We start from the raw sequence: 19,974 nt of genomic DNA on the forward strand, positions 1-19,974 counted from the left end.
ATTTTAAAATTCACTTTTAAAATTCACTTCTAATTATTTTAAAATTCCATTTAGGATTTCTTCTCCTTTGACTCATAAGTTGTTTCCATAACTGTTCTATAAATGTTAGAAAAGAATGTGTTACCTCCAACTTCCAATTGCAGATTTCTGTATGTCCATTAAGTGTTGACTGTGTTTTTAAAATCTTTTTTATTCTTAATAATTTTTTTCTACTTCATCTTCAATAATTAGGACAGGTATGTTAAAACTCACCTACTATAGTAAGTGTATGCATTTCTCCTTGACAATTTCTTCTTACATATTATCAAAACTTCTTGGTAAATTAACCTTTTATTATTGTATTTATCACTAATAATTTTTGTGTCTTAAACTCTATTTTATCTGGTATGACTGGAGCTACACCAGCTTTCTTTTGGTTTTCTAGATATCTTTTTCTACCTTTTTGCTTTCAATCTTTCCGTATTGGTGTACTAGGGTATGTATCTTAAACAGTAGCCTACAGCTGAATTTAATTTTTTTCCAGCCTATCAAATCTTTGTCTTAACTGCATTATTTAGTCTGCCTTCACTTAATACGATCCTTATAATATGCTGGAATTTATTTCCACTAGTACATTATTCTCTTTCTTTGCACTTGTTCTGTGACTTGTTTCTTTTCCTATCCTTTCATACATTTTTTTCTACATTCCATTTCTTCTATTAATTTGGAAGTTACATACTTCAATTTACCATGTAACCTTGAAATTTTAACATGCATACTTCATACTTTATTATCTTCATCCTCAAAAGATAAAAGAACCATAGAATGTTTTTTTTTTTTTAATTAATGTATTTATTTTTGGCTGCGTTGGGTCTTTGTTGCTGCACACGGGCCCTCTTCACTTGAGGCGAGGCGGGGCTACTCTTCGCTTTGGTGCACGGGCCTCTCATTGCAGTGGCTTGTCCTGCTGCAGAGCACGGGCTCCAGGCACGCGGGCTTCCGCAGCTGTGGCACACAGGCTCAGCAGTTGCGGCTCACAGGCTCCAGAGTGCAGGCTCAGCAGTTATGGTGCACGGGCGCAGCTGCTCGGCGGCATGTGCGATCTTCCTGGACCAGGGCTCAAACCCATGTTCCCTGCATTGGCAGGCGTATTCCTAACCACTATGCCACCAGGGAAGCCCCCTAGAACCACAGAATGTTTTTGTTTTTTGCTTTTTACATCTTTATTGAAGTATAATTGCTTTACAACGGTGTGTTAGTTTCTGCTTTATAACAAAGTGAATCAGTTATACATATACATATGTTCCCATATCTCTTCCCTCTTGCGTCTCCCTCCCTCTCACCCTCCCTATCCCACCCCTCTAGGTGGTCACAAAGCACCGAGCTGATCTCCCTGTGCTATGCGGCTGCTTCCCACTAGCTATCTATTTTACGTTTGGTAGTGTATATATGTCCATGCCACTCTCTAACTTTGTCACAGCTTACCCTTCCCCCTCCCCATATCCTCAAGTCCATTCTCTAGGTCTGTGTCTTTATTCCCGTCTTACCCCTAGGTTCTTCATGACATTTATTTTTTCTTAAATTCCATATATGTGTTAGCATACGGTATTTGTCTTTCTCTTTCTGACTTACTTCACTCTGTATGACAGACTCTAGGTCCACCCACCTCATTACAAATAGCTCAATTTCGTTTATTTTTATGGCTGAGTAATATTCCATTGTATATATGTGCCACATCTTCTTTATCCATTCATCCGATGATGGACACTTAGGTTGTTTCCATCTCTGGGCTATTGTAAATAGAGCTGCAGTGAACATTTTGGTACATGACTCTTTGAATTATGGTTTTCTCAGGGTATATGCCCAGTAGTGGGATTGCTGGGTCATATGGTAGTTCTATTTGTAGTTTTTTAAGGAACCTCCATACTGTTCTCTATAGTGGCTGTACCAATTTACATTTCCACCAGCAATGCAAGAGTGTTCCCTTTTCTCCACACCCTCTCTAGCATTTATTGTTTCTAGATTTTTTGATGATGGCCATTCTGACTGGTGTCAGATGATATCTCATTGTAGTTTTGATTTGCATTTCTCTAATGATTAATGATGTTGAGCATTCTTTCATGTGTTTTTTGGCAGTCTGTATATCTTCTTTGGAGAAATGTCTATTTAGGTCTTCTGCCCATTTTTGGATTAGGTTGTTTGTTTTTTTGTTATTGAGCTGCATGAGCTGCTTATAAATTTTGGAGATTAATCCTTTGTCAGTTGCTTCATTTGCAAATATTTTCTCCCATTCTGAGCGTTGTCTTTTGGTCTTGTTTATGGCCACAGAATGTTTTAATTCTACTTCATTCTCTCCATCTCAACTACCCTCTAGCATGGTACTATTTTCGAATATTTAAGCTCTGTTTGACATGTCTGTTGTTTTTATACTACCAATATCTGTGTAGATTTACCCACGTGTCTCATTTTATATTGTCCGTTTCTTTTTCCTTACCATTTATTTTTTTTAATTGAAGTACAGTTGATTTACAATGTTGTGCCAATCTCTGCTGTACAGCAAAGTGACTCAGCTTTACACATATATACATTCTTTTTTTAATGTTCTTTTCCATTATGGTTTATCCCAGGAGACTGGATATAGTTCCTTGTGCTATACAGTAGGACCTTGTTGTTTATCTTAACCATTTATTCTTGCACTGCAAACATTTTTCTATTAGTGGAATTCCCTCACCTTTTGTTTCTCACATATATATGTATGTTAGACTCTCAAACAAGTCTCACTATATATCAATTCTAGGTTGATATTTTGTCTCAGCAGCACAAAGCTATGTCAGTGGATTCTTTGGAAAACAGAATGGCAGTTCTTCAAAATTTTACACATACCGTATGATCCAACAATTTCATTCCTAATATATGCCCAAGAGAAATGAAAACACGTTCACACAAAAACTTGTACACAAAAGTTCACAGCAGAATTACTCATAATAGCCAGCCAAAAAGTGGAAACAACCCAAATGTCTACTAACTGATGAACGGACAAATATGATATCCCATACAATGAGATATTATTCATCAATATAAAGGACTGAAGTACTGATACATGCTATAACATGAATGAACTTTAAAAACATATGCTAAGTATAAGAACCCAGTCACAAAAGACCATATATTGTACGCTTTCATTTATATGTAATGTCCAGAACAGGCAAACCTACAGAGACAGAAAGTAGATTAGTGGTTGTCTAAGGCTGGGGGAATGTGGGTGGTAGTGGGTAGGGTAATTGAGAATTACTGCTAATGGGTACAGGGTTTCTTTTCTGGTGATAAAAATGTTCTAATATTGGGAAGTCCCTGGCAGTCCAGTGGTTGGGACTCCACTCTTCCACTACAGGAGGCCCGGGTTTGATCACTGGTCAGGGAACTAAGATCTCACAAGCCATGCAGCATAGCCAAAAAAAAAAAAATTCTAATATTGATTGTGGTGATGGCGGCATAACTTTGTGAATAAACTAAAAACAACTGAATTACACACTTTAAGTTTGATCACTGGTCGGGGAACTAAGATCCCACAAGCCATGTAACACAGCCAAAAAAAAAAAAAAAATTCTAATACTGACTGTGGTGATGGCGGCATAACTTTGTGAATAAACTAAAAACAACTGAATTACACACTTTAAGCGGGTGAATTATAAATTTATAATTTATATAAAGTGTAAATTATATCTAATGAAGCTGTTATATATTTTTTTAAAAATAGCAGACACATTTGCTAGATACAAGCACAAGAAATGAGTGATACAGCCTATATTAACTAGCTTTATTAGAAGCTTCTAAAACTGAAGATCACAGCTACAGTTGTGGTACAAAGAACCACCTCGGCATCCAAACATCAACATCAGTCCTCAAATTTCCAAGGACCATTTATTGTTTACAAAAATTTCACCAGCTCTCCAAGAGATTCTGATGCATACTAAAGTTTGAGAATCACTGAAATAATCTAATAATCAGCATAAATAGAAGCTAAATCCATTAGGTGAACAGTTGATGGGCAACTTTAAAATGGAGGAATCAGGCTCACACCACCTGAACCTGCTGATCAACCTTAGCACCACTTAAAGTGGGACAACCAGAGGTTATGTGCTTCCTGATAAAATGCAGTAAGAAGTACACAGCGCCCCTACGAAGTAGTCTTAGGAAACAATACAAAACAAACAGGAAACAGAAACAAAACAAAACCCTGCACCTAAATCCAATCAAGTCTGAGATCTAACTCCCAATTTAAAGAAAATAAGGTGGAGAGAGGAACAAGGTAAAGGACACAGTGAAGATGAAATCAGATCCAAATCCAAATATGCAATATTCTACAGACAAATTAGAATCCAACTTCAAACTCTAAAAAGACATTTCTGAGACAATCAGGGGAAACTGAACATGGACTGAGTATTAAATATTAAGGAATCACTGTTAATTTTCAGGAATAATAGTAATCGTTTAGAGATTCATACTCAAGTATTCATGAGTGAAATGACAGGATTTTTGGAGTGTACTTTAAAATATTCCAACAACAACAAATAATAGTATTAATATTTAAAATAAGTTGAGGGAAGAGAGAATGAAACAAACAAAAAGAAACAAAATGTTGATAACTGTTAAAGATGGGTACTGTTATAACATTCTCTTTACTTTTTGGTTTGAAGTATTTCATAAGTTTAAAAACTTTTTTAGGAAATCCAGGTTAAGCACTGGTACACTGATACATTCAAATCCCATTCAAATGACAGTAAATGAAGTGTGTGTGTGTGTGTGTGTATGTGTGTGTGTGTATACATATATATACACACATGCACACAAATATATACATATATACGTACATATTTAAGACAAAGACAATATGAGAGGAAAAATTTCAAGCATAAAGAGACCGCAATAAATAATTGAAAGATGAAAAGTAGCAACTAACTTTTCAAAAACATAAGCAGCTACAACCTAAATGTCAATAAATGTCTAGGAGCAACCGAACGATTCATCTCCTCAGAGTCCCTGAGAAGCAAAGGCCTTGGAAACGTAAGGCCCTTTGGAAGGTAGAGGAGAGACAAAGGAACAAAAAGCATATCCTCCACAGGATGTCAAAATGTCCTTCATCTTCTCTCTTAACCCACCCCTTATACATAACAAATATTTATGTTCTTGGGAAACTTGTCAGAGTTGCACCAGCCTCAGGGCGTCTCCAGATTGAAAGGCCCATCAAGTATAAACCAATGAATTTTTTTAAAAAAACAAAGGTACAGGTTCATCACTGTGAAATTTCAGAACAAAATAGAGAAAACAGAAAATTCCAAAAGCTTCCTGGGGGCTGAGAGTTATAGCTCCAGCCTTTTCAGTATCAATATTGGAAGACAGAAGACAAGGGAGCAATACCTTCAAATTTCTGAATTAAAATGATTCTCAGCATAGAACTGTGCATCTACTAGATTGCCAACCAAACACAAAAATAGAATAAACACTTTTTCACACGTGCGAAGTCTCAAAAAATTTATCTCTAACAATCATTCTCAGGAAGCTCCAAGAGGGATAGGTAGCACCAAAACAAGGGAACAATCCAAAAACGAAGAAGTCATGAAAGCCAGTCTACAGGAGATCCTAACTTTTAAAGGTCAAAGGAATTTCCAGGAGGAAGGCAAAGGAAGGCTCATCATGTTGCTGTGGAGCAGACCTACAGGGCAAGAAGTACAAACTAGAGCCAGAGAAGGGCAGATGGTTCCAAGATGGACATATCCAGGAGGAAAAAGTGTTAATTATCAACTATCTAGGGACCTCCCTTGTGGTCCAGTGGTTAAGACTCCACGATCCCAGTGCAGGGGGCCCAGGTTCGACCACTGGTCAGGGAGGTCGATCCCACATGCTGCAACTAAGAGTCCACATGCCGCAACTTAGGATCCTGCATGCCACAACTGAAGATCCCCAAAGACCCCACAGACCACAACTAAGACCTGGCACAGTCAAATAAAGAAATAAATATTTTTTAAAAAGTCAATTATCGACTAGGTTTAACTAAGAGAGAGAAATTGTTTTGACAGGTATTTTATGGAGCTGTAATACTTAGCTAAAGATTTCAAAGAAAACAGGGCAAACAAAAAAAGAAAAAGAAAAAAAGGCAATTAACTCCAAGAGATAAGTAAAAAAAAGAACAATAAAACATAAAATATATTTAGCTCAGCAGTAAACATTTATAATACAATAATATAGTTAACCTTGATTATCTAAACTAACCAAAAATTGTAATATTGGAAGAATGAAGAAGAAAGGGAAGGGTATGCATGAGTGTGTGTATATGTGTGCATGTTTAAGACCTAAATCTTTACCAATACAAGAAATTAATGTCTAAGATGAATAAATTTTTTATAAAACAGTCTATTCATATTATTTATAAATATAAAAGCAAATACTTAAGCAAACATCAAACAATTAAAAAAGCAGTTGCATCTAGGTTCAGGACTGGGTTGGAGGAACTTACTCTAAGTAAATTCCTGCCATAATGTTGTTGGGCTGGGGGCAAAAAATTCAACACATAAATTTAGAGTCAGATTCACATGTAAAAAGCTTGTCTATGGGCTTCCCTGGTGGCGCAGTGGTAGAGAGTCCGCCTGCCGATGCAGGGGATGTGGGTTCGTGCCCCGGTCTGGGAAGATCCCACATGCCGCGGAGCGGCTGGGCCCGTGAGCCAGCCAGTCAGAAGTTCCATGGGTCCAGGAGCCACTTACGTCACAGCGGGTGCATTAACATGGGGTTTTACTGTCTAATGTTTAAACTACGTTCAGGTATTTCTTTGATTATTCACAAATAACATTTATTATATTTCTGCATTCAATAAATGTATAGTATATATGTTTTATATTCTAAAGTAATTAGGAATTAATAGAAATTAATATAAAACTTAATACAAAATCCCTATTTGTGGGAATCATATCACTACTCGATTTCATTCACCTTCTCATTAACATCACAATCTGTAGTTTCTTGATATAAATGGAAAACTTTAAAAATTATATAACAGACCACAACAGGGTGGGAAAGCAGGCCAAAAAGCTGCAAAGAGCCTGACAGCTGCATCCTACAAATGGGATCATAACAGTATAAACTGAAACCCACATGCCCTTGAAACCAACTCTGCCACTCTATTAGGATTACACTAGGGTGTAATCTCTCTGGGGTGACTTGGGATAAAATGCCATTGTGTCAAGGGATACTATATACTGGGCAACGTGAGTACAAGGAAGCAGATCCCTAGAGCTCTGGCTGTGTCCCCAAAGAGCCAGGTTAAATTGTTGCTCCACTTCCCCATAAGGTCTGCTTAACAATCAGAAGGTCTAAGGACCTAGTATGCTCAAATGGAAAAGAAATTCCATGGTACCTCAAAACCTCTTGTGTTCTTGAAATAAACTCCCACTACCAAAAAGAATACATTACTCAATGGATAAAAGAATGAGTTCATTTACTCATTCTTTTATCCATTCAGCATATACTGAGTACGTCAGAGAAGACTCTGTGTACACACACATATACACACACACATTCTGAACGTGAAAAATGGTAGGAAGGGGAAGTATGAGGTGTTACAAGAGATATAAATAGAGAATCTAACCTATTTCTGGAAAATCAGACCATTCTCGCTATCTTAAAAAGATCAAAATAACAATGGAATTTTCCTTTAAATTGGTAAACACTGATGTCAAAGAAAAATGTGCTCAAAGTACAGAGAAATAACTACTTTAGACAAATAACCCAAGACAGAAACATCCTTGGTTAAAGGAATTAAAATTTTTTCAATCAGTGACTATTTTTATTCATTCATCAAATATTTACTGAATGCCTTCTGTGAGTCAAACACCAGGAATACAGCACTAAACAAGTTAGACCATGGTTGTGCCCTATGGAACCTACAGTCTAGTGAAGTATATAGGTCCATAAAGAAGCAATTACAACCCAAGAAAATAACTGCCTTGATGCGAAAACATGGTTTCTATTGTAGCCTTAAGAGAGATGTGTTGTAGCCATGTAATTTCAAGCAGTGTGCAAACATGAACCAGAATATTCTCAAGAAACATCAAGTAATCTGATTCAGAGCCCACAGCTAGAGGAAAAATTAGAAGGAAGACTGGAAAGAATAAACTGAAGGATGAGGGAGTGTGGGAAAGAATTTTAACATTTGAGAGACTACCATGCCATTTAATCCTCAAAACAACTCTAAGATGGTAGGTACAACGGACAATCTCTTCAGCATCCTCTCCCCCACTGTGACATGCATACACCACAGCACCTTTAATGATGACATGATACTGCTTCCCAAGGTTATATATACAGGAACCACTGGGGCAGGGATCTGAACCCAGGTCCATTACAGTAAGCTACAACTCTAAAGGAGGCTGACATGAAAAGCTGAAGAGCTTGGACTTCGTTTAAAAAAAGGATCTGGAACTCAAATGTCTGAATTTATATCTTAATTATATCACTTACTAAATGTGTGACCTGGGACAAGGTCCTTAACTTCTCTGTGCCTCTATTCTCTCATCTATAAAATAGGGATAATCAGACCTACTTTATAATAAAGCTATTGTGAGAATTAAATGAATTAATATGTGTAGAGCACTTAGAGCAGTGCTTGGCACAGAGCAATCCTCTATTAAGCAACAGGGAGTCAAAGGAGATTTCTGAGTGAATTGACCAGAATTATGGTTTAAGAAAGTCAATTTAGCAGGATAGTATAGAGGGGAACACACACGAAGTGGGAAAGTTATGGCAAATTTTTATGAAAAGCATTAAAGGTCTAAGTGAGATGATGGCAGTGGAAAATGAAAAAGAACTAAGATGTTGCAGAATTTGAATCAACAGGACTTAACAAATGACCAAATGAGGCAATTAGAGGAAAGAGTAAAAGATGATTCTCTTTCAGCTTGGTAGACTAAGAGAATGGTAGTGCCAGGAACAGAAGTAAGATTGTGTAAGACTAGCTTAGAACTCCTTTTAATAAAGAAGATTCTACACGGGGAGGGGGAAGGATAAGCTGGGACAAAGTGAAAGAGTGGTAGTGTATATATCGACATATATACACTACCAAATGTAAAATAGCTAGCTAGTGGGAAGCAGTCGCATAGCATAGCACAGGGAGATCAGCTCAGTGCTTTGTGACCAGATGGAAGGGTTGGATAGGAAGGGTGGAAGGGAGGGAGACGCAAGAGGGAAGAGATGTGGGGATATATGTATATGTATAACTAATTCACTTCGTTATAAAGCTGAAACTAACACAGCATTGTAAAGCAATTATACTCCAATAAAAATGTTAAAAAAATAAAAATTAATTAAAAAAAATAAAGAAGATTGTTATGTTTTACATGGGGGAGTTTTTTTTTAAACAAGTCTCTCCTAAAAGATAACTTAAACTCATCAAGATTTAAGACAATAGTTATTATATTAGTAAGAAATGAGGTCCAAGTTTTATAAGTTGAATATTAAAGCTGCATTTTTTACTAAGCTATTTTCTTTCAATAAACATGGTTCCAAAAAACAAATCTAATACCACTACTTAGAGATGGAAAAGCAAATCAAATTAACAATAAAAAGCTGGGACAAAGTGAGAGAGTGGCATGGACATATATACACTACCAAATGTAAAATAGATAGCTAGTGGGAAGCAGCCACATAGCACAGGGAGATCAGCTCGGTGCTTTGTGACCACCTAGATGGGTGGGATAGGGAGGATGGGACGGAGACGCAAGAGGGAGGAGATATGGGGATATATGTATATGTATAGCTGATTCACTTGGTTATAAAGCATAAACTAACACACCATTGTAAAGCAATTATACTCCAATAAAGATGTTTTTAAAAAAAAAAAATTTGTATTTCTTATTGCAAAATTAGACTCTTAGAACCAAATATTGATTTCATTAACATGAAATTAACTTAAAATTCTCAGCTTCTCACTTTAATAAGATACGCTCTCACAGGAGTCTCTGTAAAGAATATTATAACTTCTATCTCTAATATAAGATTAAAAGGTACAGTTTATGAAGGGGTTTTTTTTTTAATTTAAAAAAACTTGTGGGCTTCCCTGGTGGCGCAGTGGTTGAGAGTCTGCCTGCCGATGCAGGGGACACGGGTTTGTGCCCCGGTCCAGGAAGATCCCACATGCCGCGGAGCGGCTAGGTCCGTGAGCCATGGCCGCTGAGCCTGCGCGTCCGAAGCCTGTGCTCCGCAACGGGAGAGGCCACAACAGTGAGAGGCCCGCGTACCGCAAAAAAAAAAAAAAACAACAGGGCTTCCCTGGTGGCGCAGTGGTTGAGAGTCTGCCTGCCGATGCAGGGGACACGGGTTCGTGCCCCGGTCCGGGAGGATCCCACATGGCGCGGAGGGGCTGGGCCCGTGAGCCATGGCCGCTGAGCCTGCGCGTCCGGAGCCTGTGCTCCGCAACGGGAGAGGCCACAACAGTGAGAGGCCCGCGTACTGCAAAAAAAAAAAAAAAAAAAAAAACAACAACTTGTGAATGAACAAATGTTTAAAAATCACATTAAATAAAAACTTCTTAACTATGATTCTTACAAACATTGATAATATTGAGATGCTAGCCTTTAAAAACTTCAGAAGCTCAAAATGTGACATAAAATCAGAATACTGAAAGTGAAAAGATAACGCAGCACTACAGATTGCTTCCCCTACAGAAATAGAAAGCTTTAGCAGTGAAGCCATTTCCTCCCTTTTCATTTAATACACATCTCACTCTTTCCCCCAAACATGCCCCCTCAAAAGAAAAAAAAAACCATTAAGATCACCAGTTATCTCCAACTTGACAACTCCAACTATACTTTTCTGTTTTTGATCTCATAAGACCTGTCAGCAACCAGCATACAAAACAATTTATCACTCCATCATTTTTTAAACACTTCCCTTTCTGAGCTTTCCTAACGCCACACACCACTGGCCTTCCCCCAATCTCTCTGGCCATTCTTTCTTTGTAGACTTTCCTCCCCCACATCTGTACATTTTAGATTTCCTCAGTACAAAACCTGTTCTTTCCAATTCTCTACCTACATACACCCTTTTCCTAGATTATCTCACCCATTCCCTTAGTTTTAATATTGATCATTGACCCTAAGCCCAAGTTCATTATCTCCAGGCCCACGCTCTACTGTGAACTCCAGATTTACTTTATTAAACTGACAAATAAATATCTCATTAGTAATTAACACTAGACCAAATGTCCAAAACAGAACTTCTGACTCTTTCTGCCCTTAAAATTATTTAATATATTCATTCTACAAATATTTACTGAGCACAAGCTCAGGCACTGTGCTGTATACACTGACTCACAATGTGAACTTGAGGGAGAGAGATGATAAGTTGTAAAAAGAACTATGAAGGATATAAACAGTGTGCTCTGACAGAGAATAGGGGAGAGAGCTGCTACTTTTGATGAGGTGTTCAAGATGGGCCTCCACAGTATCATGGTCTCTCCTTCGAAAACGGTGTCTACCTAGCTGCTCCAGACAGAAACCTAGGCATTTGTTCCCCACAAACAACCCATCATGTGGCTTACAAGGTTCTAACTCCAAAATACACCTTGAAGTTGAAGAGGGCTCTCAAGCAAGCAAAGAGAGGTGTGGACAAGTAATGACAGCTGTGATAGATGTCACAGCAGGAAATACAGAAACCTATGGAAGAAAATTACAGTGAAACCAAACTCAGGGAGAAATCAGAAATGGCTTCCTGGAGAAAGAATAATTAGGATAAGCCCAGATGATCAGTACAAAAAGCTAAACAAAAAGGTATATAAAACTATGCCAAAAACAAAGAACAGCACAGCATGGCACATCCCAAAACCTAAAACAAATCCAAGGTGTTAAAATCATAGAAAAGGAAGGTGATTAGATTAAGACAAGTCCAGAAGAAAGCAACAAGTTATCAAAGATTAATGAGATCAGATCATGTCAAAGGGCACAGAAGTCAACTTGAAAAGTCTTCCACTGGCTAAATACGGGACAATTTGACAGTAATGGATTAAAACACATTAAAATCCAAGAGGTGATGGTAATACTAAAAAATGATAATTAAAATGAAAACCTTCATTGAACTCATCATAAATTATTCTCAAAAGTGATAAACTTTGATGCTGACTTTCCTGTAGCAAATAACCAAATAAGTAGTAAGAGAAAGTTCTTTCAGGAAATAAATGCAGAAAGAATTAAAGAATCAGAATATTACCATTTGCATCCCCTAACAAGATAATGGATTCAGGCAATAATCAACAAAAGACGCTAAAACCATTAGTGAAGGGTGAAGTTTATAATGGAAGAATAAAGCTGATACCACCTGAAACCACTAATCAATCTTAGCAGCACTAAAAAATGGGACAACCAGACATTACGTATGGATACGAAGTACACTGCAAAATCTTTGGAATATTTTAATTAAAAAAAAAAACTGGGGCTTCCCTGGTGGCGCAGTGGTTGAGAGTCCGCCTGCCAATGCAGGGGACACGGGTTCGTGCCCCGGTCCGGGAGGATTCCACGTGCCGCGGAGCGGCTGGGCCCGTGGGCCATGGCCGCTGGGCCTGCGCGTCCGGAGCCTGTGCTCCGCACCGGGAGGGGCCACAGCGGTGAGAGGCCCGCGTACCGCAAAAAAAAAAAGAAAAAAAAAAAAAAACTGAACCTGAATCTAGTAAAGTATCTAACCACCAGTTTTCGGGAAAGAGAGAATAAGTTATAGCAGTGGTTCTCAAACTTGAGCATTCAGAATCACCTGGAGGGTCTTGTTAAAACAGAGATTGCTGGGAACCAGTGAATTAAAGGAAACCATTAGAGAGCAAACAGGCAAATAGACAATGTGGGAAATTTCATAGGAAAAATACCCAGTTTAAAAACAACAAATGCTATTTTTAAAAGAGCGGGGGGAGGCCGTTGTGGAATAAAAATTACTTAAGACACATAACGGCAAATTCAATATGCAGACTGATTCAAACAAACCTACTGTAAAAAGACATCCTGAGACAACTGAGAAAATTTGAATATAGACTAGTAGATAATATTAATAGATGTGTATATATATATATATATATTTTTTTTTTTTGGCTGCATTGGGTCTTTGTTGCTGCGCACAGGCTTTCTCTAGTTGCATCGAGCCGGGGCTATTTTTTGTAGTGGTGTGCGGGCTTCTCATTGTGGTGGCTTCTCTTGTTGCAGAGCACGGGCTCCAGGCACGTGGGCTTCAGTAGTTGTGGTACGCGGGCTCAGTAATTGTGACTCGCAGGCTCTAGAGCGCAGGCTCAGTAGTTGTGGCACACGGGCTTAGTTGCTCCACGGCACGTGGGATCTTCCCGGACCAGGGATGGAACCCGTGTCCCCTGCATTGGCAGGCAGATTCTTAACCACTGCACCACCAGGGAAGTCCCTAGATATATAATATTAATAGATAATATAAGGGATAATAATAGATTAATGGCTATGTTAAAAAATGACCTTATTAAAAAAAATTAAAAGGTCAAGACTAGAGACTTCACAGAAGCTACACCACCACAGGCTATGTTAAGGAGTTTGGTCCTAAACTGTCCTAAACTGAATGGTTTTATACATAAGCATGAGATCATCACAGCAAAAACAACTTCTGGTTGTGAAAGCCATGCACTAAAGCACTGCATTAACTGCTCAACATGATTTATCTCTTTGAATCCTTAAAATACCTCTGTGTTGTGGAGATTTTAAATTCTATACCATTTTGCCTGCTGACCATGATCAGAATTAGCATTTTTTTAAAGGATGAAGTATTGAGAATAGTTTGGAGAAAGGCAAGAGTGATGACAGAAAGACCAGTTAAGAGGTTGTTAACTGATACAGACAAAAAGAGCAAACGTTCATGTATTAGGAATAAAATAAAAATACAGAAACTGTTTTTTGAACAAAACATGAATTATGTCCTACAGATATATAACTCTAAAACAATCTTCTTCGTCAAATTAGGCTTCTTTCAAGAACTTTTTTTTGAGACTTAGCTTATTTATTAACACAACGCAGTTTAGTGTACCTTCACTAATATACCTCGTGACAACCCTGCACAGTTGCCATTATTAACATCATTTTTAGATGAAGAGAATTTTATTTTTAAAGCAATCATTTTATACGTACTGCAGTTATTAGACTTACATTTAAATCTTACTTCCCCTGGAAAGTGGCCTGATGGAGAAAACATAAAGCAGTATCTTCCCTGTCTTTCCCAAATTCTTTAAAAGATTAAAACAAATTACTGTTTTAGTTCTATATACGATTAAAATAATATTCTCCCTGTGATACCCTACATACTTACCTCCAGCTCAAGAACCTTAGCTAGGACAAAGCACCAGAAACCTATAAGGTAAGGGAGTTCAGACTGAATGGAAAGGGGTAATCCCTGACCATCTTTTTCAGTGGAGTAACCATGAAAAACAATACTGAAAAGCTCCTAAGACTTCTCTATTTCAGGTCTTTCCTACCCAAGAGCCCTATTATGGCTTATGACTATTTAGCCTCGTATATTGTTTACTCTAGGAACTGACTCTTACAGGCTGAGCTATAGTTAGTTGCCAATGGCTGTGTCCAAGCCTTATTTAACAACTTACACTGACTAAAACAAACAAAACCAAAAAAGTATTCTAGAATGAAAACCATGGTATACTGGAATAAAAACTAAATTTTAGTCTACTCAAAAACAGGAGTTACATAAAAAGATGCGAAACACAGTTTATTATTTGGAAAATGCAAATTAAAACCACACAAGATACCACTATACCCATTAGTATGGGAAAAGAATCTACAAAAGAGTGGATATGTGTATTAATATATGTATAACAGATTCACTTTGCTGTATACCTGAAACTAACACAACATTGTAAGTCAACTATACTTCAATTTAAAATTTTTTAAATAAATAAATAATAAAAATAAATTTTTAAAGAGACTCCAATATGGTTAACATAGTATATTTTATGTTAGGTGTTTTTTACAACACAAAAAATTTTTTTAATTTAAAAAAATCAGACTAACAATATCTGGATTTGGAGAGAATCTGGAGCAACTGTAACCTCATACACTACTAGTGGGAATACAAATGGTACAAATACTTTAGAAAAGTTTGGCAATTTTTTTAAAAAGTTAAGCATACACTTAGCATATGACCCAGCAATCCCACTCCAAGAGAAATGAAAATGTATTTCCGCATAAAGATTTGTTCACAAATGTTCACAGCAGCATTGTTATTACAGCCCAAATCTGAAAACAACCCAAAAGTCTGCCAACCAGTGAATGGATAAACTGTGGTATACCCATACAATGGAACACTATTCAGCAAAAAATGGAACGAACTACAGATAAATGCAACAACATGGATGAATCTCAAAATCATCACTCTGAGTTAAAATAGCCAGACACAAAAGACTATAAACAGTATGATTACATTTATATGAAATTCCAGAAACGTCAAAACCTCTGTCATTAGACAAAAGCAAGTCAGTGATTGCCCTGGGTGAGAAGGCATTAAGAAATGATAGCAAAGGGGCATGAGGGTATTTTTTGGATGATGGAGTGTTCTAAAACTTCATTGGGGTGGTGGGTACACGACTGTATACATGTAACAAAATTCATATAACTATAGACTTCAAATGGCTCGATTTTATTGTATGTAAATTATAGCTCAATGAAGGTGTTAAAAAAAAAAAGATTGGGTTGATTAAATTTGCAAGTTACTAAGTGTGTGACATTACCCAGTTTTCATTTCCTCACATGTACACTTCTACGCATTTTTCCGTATTGTACTGCAGTTTTTGTGCTTACACATAATTCTTACACATAAAAAGGATCATGTAGTTATCTATACTGCTACTTGCCCTATCTCACAAGACTGTTGTGAAACATCACATGAGATAACTGATGAGAAAGTGCTTTGGCAACTCTAAAGCAGTATTACACAAACATATAGTAGAGTTTACATTTTAAAAAAATAAACTTTTTTTCACAAGAATAACTTGAGATGCTTGGAAACTTGGGTACCCCAAAGTAAATCTTTACCCAGAAATAGAAAACCTATTCAAATGTCACCTTTTTAATATCCCTCCTGAACTTGCTTTCTACTAACCCTTGATTTACTGTATGGCTCAATGTAATACTATCTATACTGCACTTTCATTTTTCAAAAGAAAAACACTAAAGAAATCTTTAAAGTCATTAGATAAGCATGGCAAGACATTTATTTCCCAGTAGAAAAGACCAAAAGCTAGATAACTTTTACTAAGTACTGTTCCAAGATGTTCACCACTGAGATTTTTCTTCCTCTAAAAGTCAAATTTCTTTCCATTTAATACTTCAATTCCACAAGTTACTGAGTGTTTAGTAATGGGACCTGCATTAGCAAGAGAGAGTGAATAATTTTAAGATTATCAAAACCTTTTCAACCAGTGTGGTACACTCATTTCAGACTCTGGCTACTGCAAAATTTAACAGATACTCATCTCTTCCTACTACTACTGTACAACTGGGCTCTATGCTATCCTACCAGGTTTGAGTGATATTTGACATTTAGCCTAGTTACATTTACAAGTTTCCACACGGCAACAAGTATGAAGGCTGTTTGAAAGACATAATCTCTTCTTCAAATGCAGTTTCGAAACTAAATTTTACCTAGAATTCAGGTTTATATTCTATTGTCTTACAATTTTTAAAAGTTTTTCTATCAGCAACAGGTACTGTAACCAAAAATTAACAAAGCCTGTAATACCACAAAATATGATGCTACCGTTCTCAATTTTTAAAAACTCGTTTTTAGTAACAGTTCCAAGGGGGTGGTCAATTTTACGGCCATGCTTCATTTGATTCAGCGCAGCTTCATTCTGGTCAGTAAAAACCACAAACTCTTAGGTTTCACATTTCTCCTTCGGCAACATTAAAGCCACTGGGTCCGGTATCTGCACACCTCCAACTTAGGTTTACAAGAAATCTGAAATAACAGCAGCTTGCCTACACGCTCCTCCGGCGTTCTCTACTCCGAAGGTTGGCCAAAACGTGCGGCTCTCTCCACAAGAGCAACCAAGCTGGAATGGAGCACCCGGAGGACGACTGGCCGCGGGGAGGAGGGGAGAACTTTTCGGCCCGGAGGACGGCGGTAGAGGTCCAATCCAGCCCGCGCCCAACTCTACGCGTCGCCAGGAAGGCGTGTGGACCCTAAGCTCAGGCCGCGATGCTGGGTCCGGAGGGGCAGAGTAGCGCGTGGCTGCCGAGCAGGACGTAAACAAACAGCCCCGGACGAGGGGGAAGGGGCAACCGTGGGAGAGGGGGGTAGGCGAGAGAGGACCTCGCTCGAACCGTCCAGCGCAGGTCTGCAGCTGCCCGGCCCCTCCCGACCGCGGCCCTGATCCCGGTCCTGGGGCGACGCTGCCGCTCAAGCGTAAGCACCGAAAGCCCCAGCGCCTTTGGAAGCCAAAGCCCACTAGGCCATCGGCTCCGCGCCCCTCGCTGCTCGCCCCTCGCCCTGCAGCGACCTACCTGAACGCGCAATCCGGGTCCCTCGCGTCCCGACCGGGTGCGCCCAGACCGCTCCTCTTGCTGAAGAGCTTCTGGAACAGCGTAGGGGCCATGATGGCCACGGCCAGGCCGGGGTCGCTCCACAGGGCACTCGCCAGGCCCCCGCTCTTAGAGCTGCCCCGCCACCCCCATAGGCGCCTCAGTCATATGACAGAAATTAGTCACTTCAAACGGCCACGGCGCGCGGGGCGGGGCGCGAGGCAAGGCCGGCGTCCATTGGCTGGCGGTGAGCCGCATCACGTGGTGGCGCGCGGAGCAGGGTGCAAGGCGGGGCCGTGGGGCGGAGCTGGCGCCCATAGGCTGGCCAGTGGATGTCCTCACGTGGCAGCTCACGGGGCGGGGCATGCGCGGAGGGGAGGGGCGGGAAACTGGGGTGGCTGGGGACGTGAAAAAGGAACATGCAGCGGTCCCGGTCCTTCTCCGTGACGCTGTTAGTTGCTACCTGAGTCTACAGCAGGGTGCCGCGGGGACGACGCCAGGGACTTTGGAGTGTAGAAACCTTCCGCTTCCCGCATCCACGACTAAGAGAGAAGTTCAGGACCCCACTGGCAGTCGCCCCTCCCCCGCCGTCCTCCCCTCAGTCTCTGCGGCTTCGCGCCTCCGTCCGCGCCTGGCGGAGTCCGGCGGCCCCCGGAGCAGGCCAGGTGCGCGAGCGTACCCGTGGGGCCGCGGCACATGCTGGACTTTAAGCCCGGGACCACAGGCCCGCTCACGCTGGGCCGCGAGAGGTTTGGGCTCAGAGCTTAACTGAGCGGGGCTGGCTCACGGGCCTGGTGGAGGATCTGCCAAGACGCTCCCCGCAGCCATGCCTCCCGGCAGAGATGGCCTCGGCCAGGCACTGAGGGCAGCGGCCCTCGGTGTTTACCACTTGCGCCTCGAACCCTGACACACCGGGAATTAGCCCCTTGGAAGAGCTAGCCATAGGAGGCTCAGGATTTACACTCAATGTCTAGGTATGGAGAGAGAGAGAGGAACTGTGAAACTGTGAACAAATGAGTTTAATAGGCGGAAAACCCTTTCCAAAGAAAAACATTGCTCATTAATGACCGTACAGTCTACTTAAACCCAGGGAACCAAAATTTATCAGGGTTTGGATCAAATTGGTCTTACAGATCTTCAGTTCCCCTACTCATTCCCCTACTGCCCCTCCAGCAGGAGGAATTTTGTACCATGGGACGCAATTCTCTGACAGATATGAATGTCTGGAAATTACTGGTATGTGGTTTGGAAGGTTAGATTAAAATACTTTTTTGAGAATTTCACTTAATAAGGCATACAAATCAAATTGTCTCTAAGTGGCTGCCAGCTCCCACTGATTTGCAGCTAGAGTTTATGCTATGAAATAAGTGGCCTTATATAGAAAAAAGAAAAGTAATAGCCAGAGTATGTATCTCGGAGAATTTCAGTGGTCATGTAACAACGTGTTGTTCAGTTTCAATGTTACAAGAATTTTTAAAGCACTATTTATAGGTGATTAAGAAATTAATTTATTCCTTCCACAATGTCTAAGTGTCCCTGGTCTAGGCACTGGGGATCCAAAATTTAAAAGATAGGGCTAACTTTCTATATGAGGAAACAGTAAATAAGTAAAAAAGGTAATTTGAAATTACCAGTGTTGTGAATGAGAAACAATGAAGTGAGTGGGGGAGGTCTCTCTGAGGAGGTGACATTTGAGGTGCTCAGGTTAAGAGTCATTCAGAGTTGCTCCGTACATTGCCCAAGCTCCAGAATTACTGAGCAATACAAGGTCAAAATAGCAAGACTGTATCCCCTATAAACTTAAGATATTCTCTGGCGCCAAACGCTGAAAGATTTCTAATGAGGCAAAATAGCTATGTATATTTCTCTCACAAAATATGAACGCGGAATGGAATTTTGTAAACAAAAAATGAAGTCTGAAATTTTTTTAAAGTGAGAAAACACGCATCCTATAAGTCAATTAATGAAGCGATCATTTGGGAAAGTTTTGTTTTGACACTAGCAAGTATCACTAAATGAGTGCAAGTGGAAACGGGCTCAAGCCTGTCTATATTTGACCAAAGACACAAGGAGGAATCATGGCCGCTCCGTGGCTGGCACAGAGTAGTTCCAGTTCCCCTCAGAATGAAGTTTATAAATACAATAATCTTAGGTGCTTTCATCTTGGCAAAAAGTTACCTCGTGGATAATTATAGATATTAATAGTAAGGGAAAGAACATTAGGACTTGCATAAGAGATACTTTGTATTAGTGTTCTCTAATCATGTAAAGGTTTCATTTCTGTGGTCTTATACTTGAAAGGTACAGAAAAAAACAAAATTTACTTGCTATCATTCATCACATTTCCTTTATGTTGTTGTGTAATACTCAAATTATAGACTCAGAGAGCACTGAAATGATACAAGTTTGTCATAAAAGAGGA

At 39.4% G+C, this 19,974-nt stretch overlaps 1 protein-coding gene across 2 annotated transcripts in view; it reads right to left on the reverse strand.

The window, feature by feature from the left end:
* The window catches only part of FNIP1 (folliculin interacting protein 1), a 132,633-nt gene extending 114,912 nt beyond the window's left edge, over positions 1-17,721 (reverse strand). For both annotated transcript variants that reach the window (XM_030869715.2, XM_030869713.2), the window contains exon 1: positions 17,535-17,721. In XM_030869715.2, coding sequence (XP_030725575.1) covers positions 17,535-17,626 — 92 coding nt within the window. In that variant the 5' untranslated portion in view covers positions 17,627-17,721. The remainder of the gene's footprint in view (positions 1-17,534) is intronic.
* Between the last annotated feature and the right edge of the window lie 2,253 nt (positions 17,722-19,974).

This window comes from Globicephala melas, chromosome 3 (genome assembly GCF_963455315.2).
Source record: "Globicephala melas chromosome 3, mGloMel1.2, whole genome shotgun sequence".
In the NCBI taxonomy this organism is placed as follows: Eukaryota; Metazoa; Chordata; class Mammalia; order Artiodactyla; family Delphinidae; genus Globicephala; species Globicephala melas.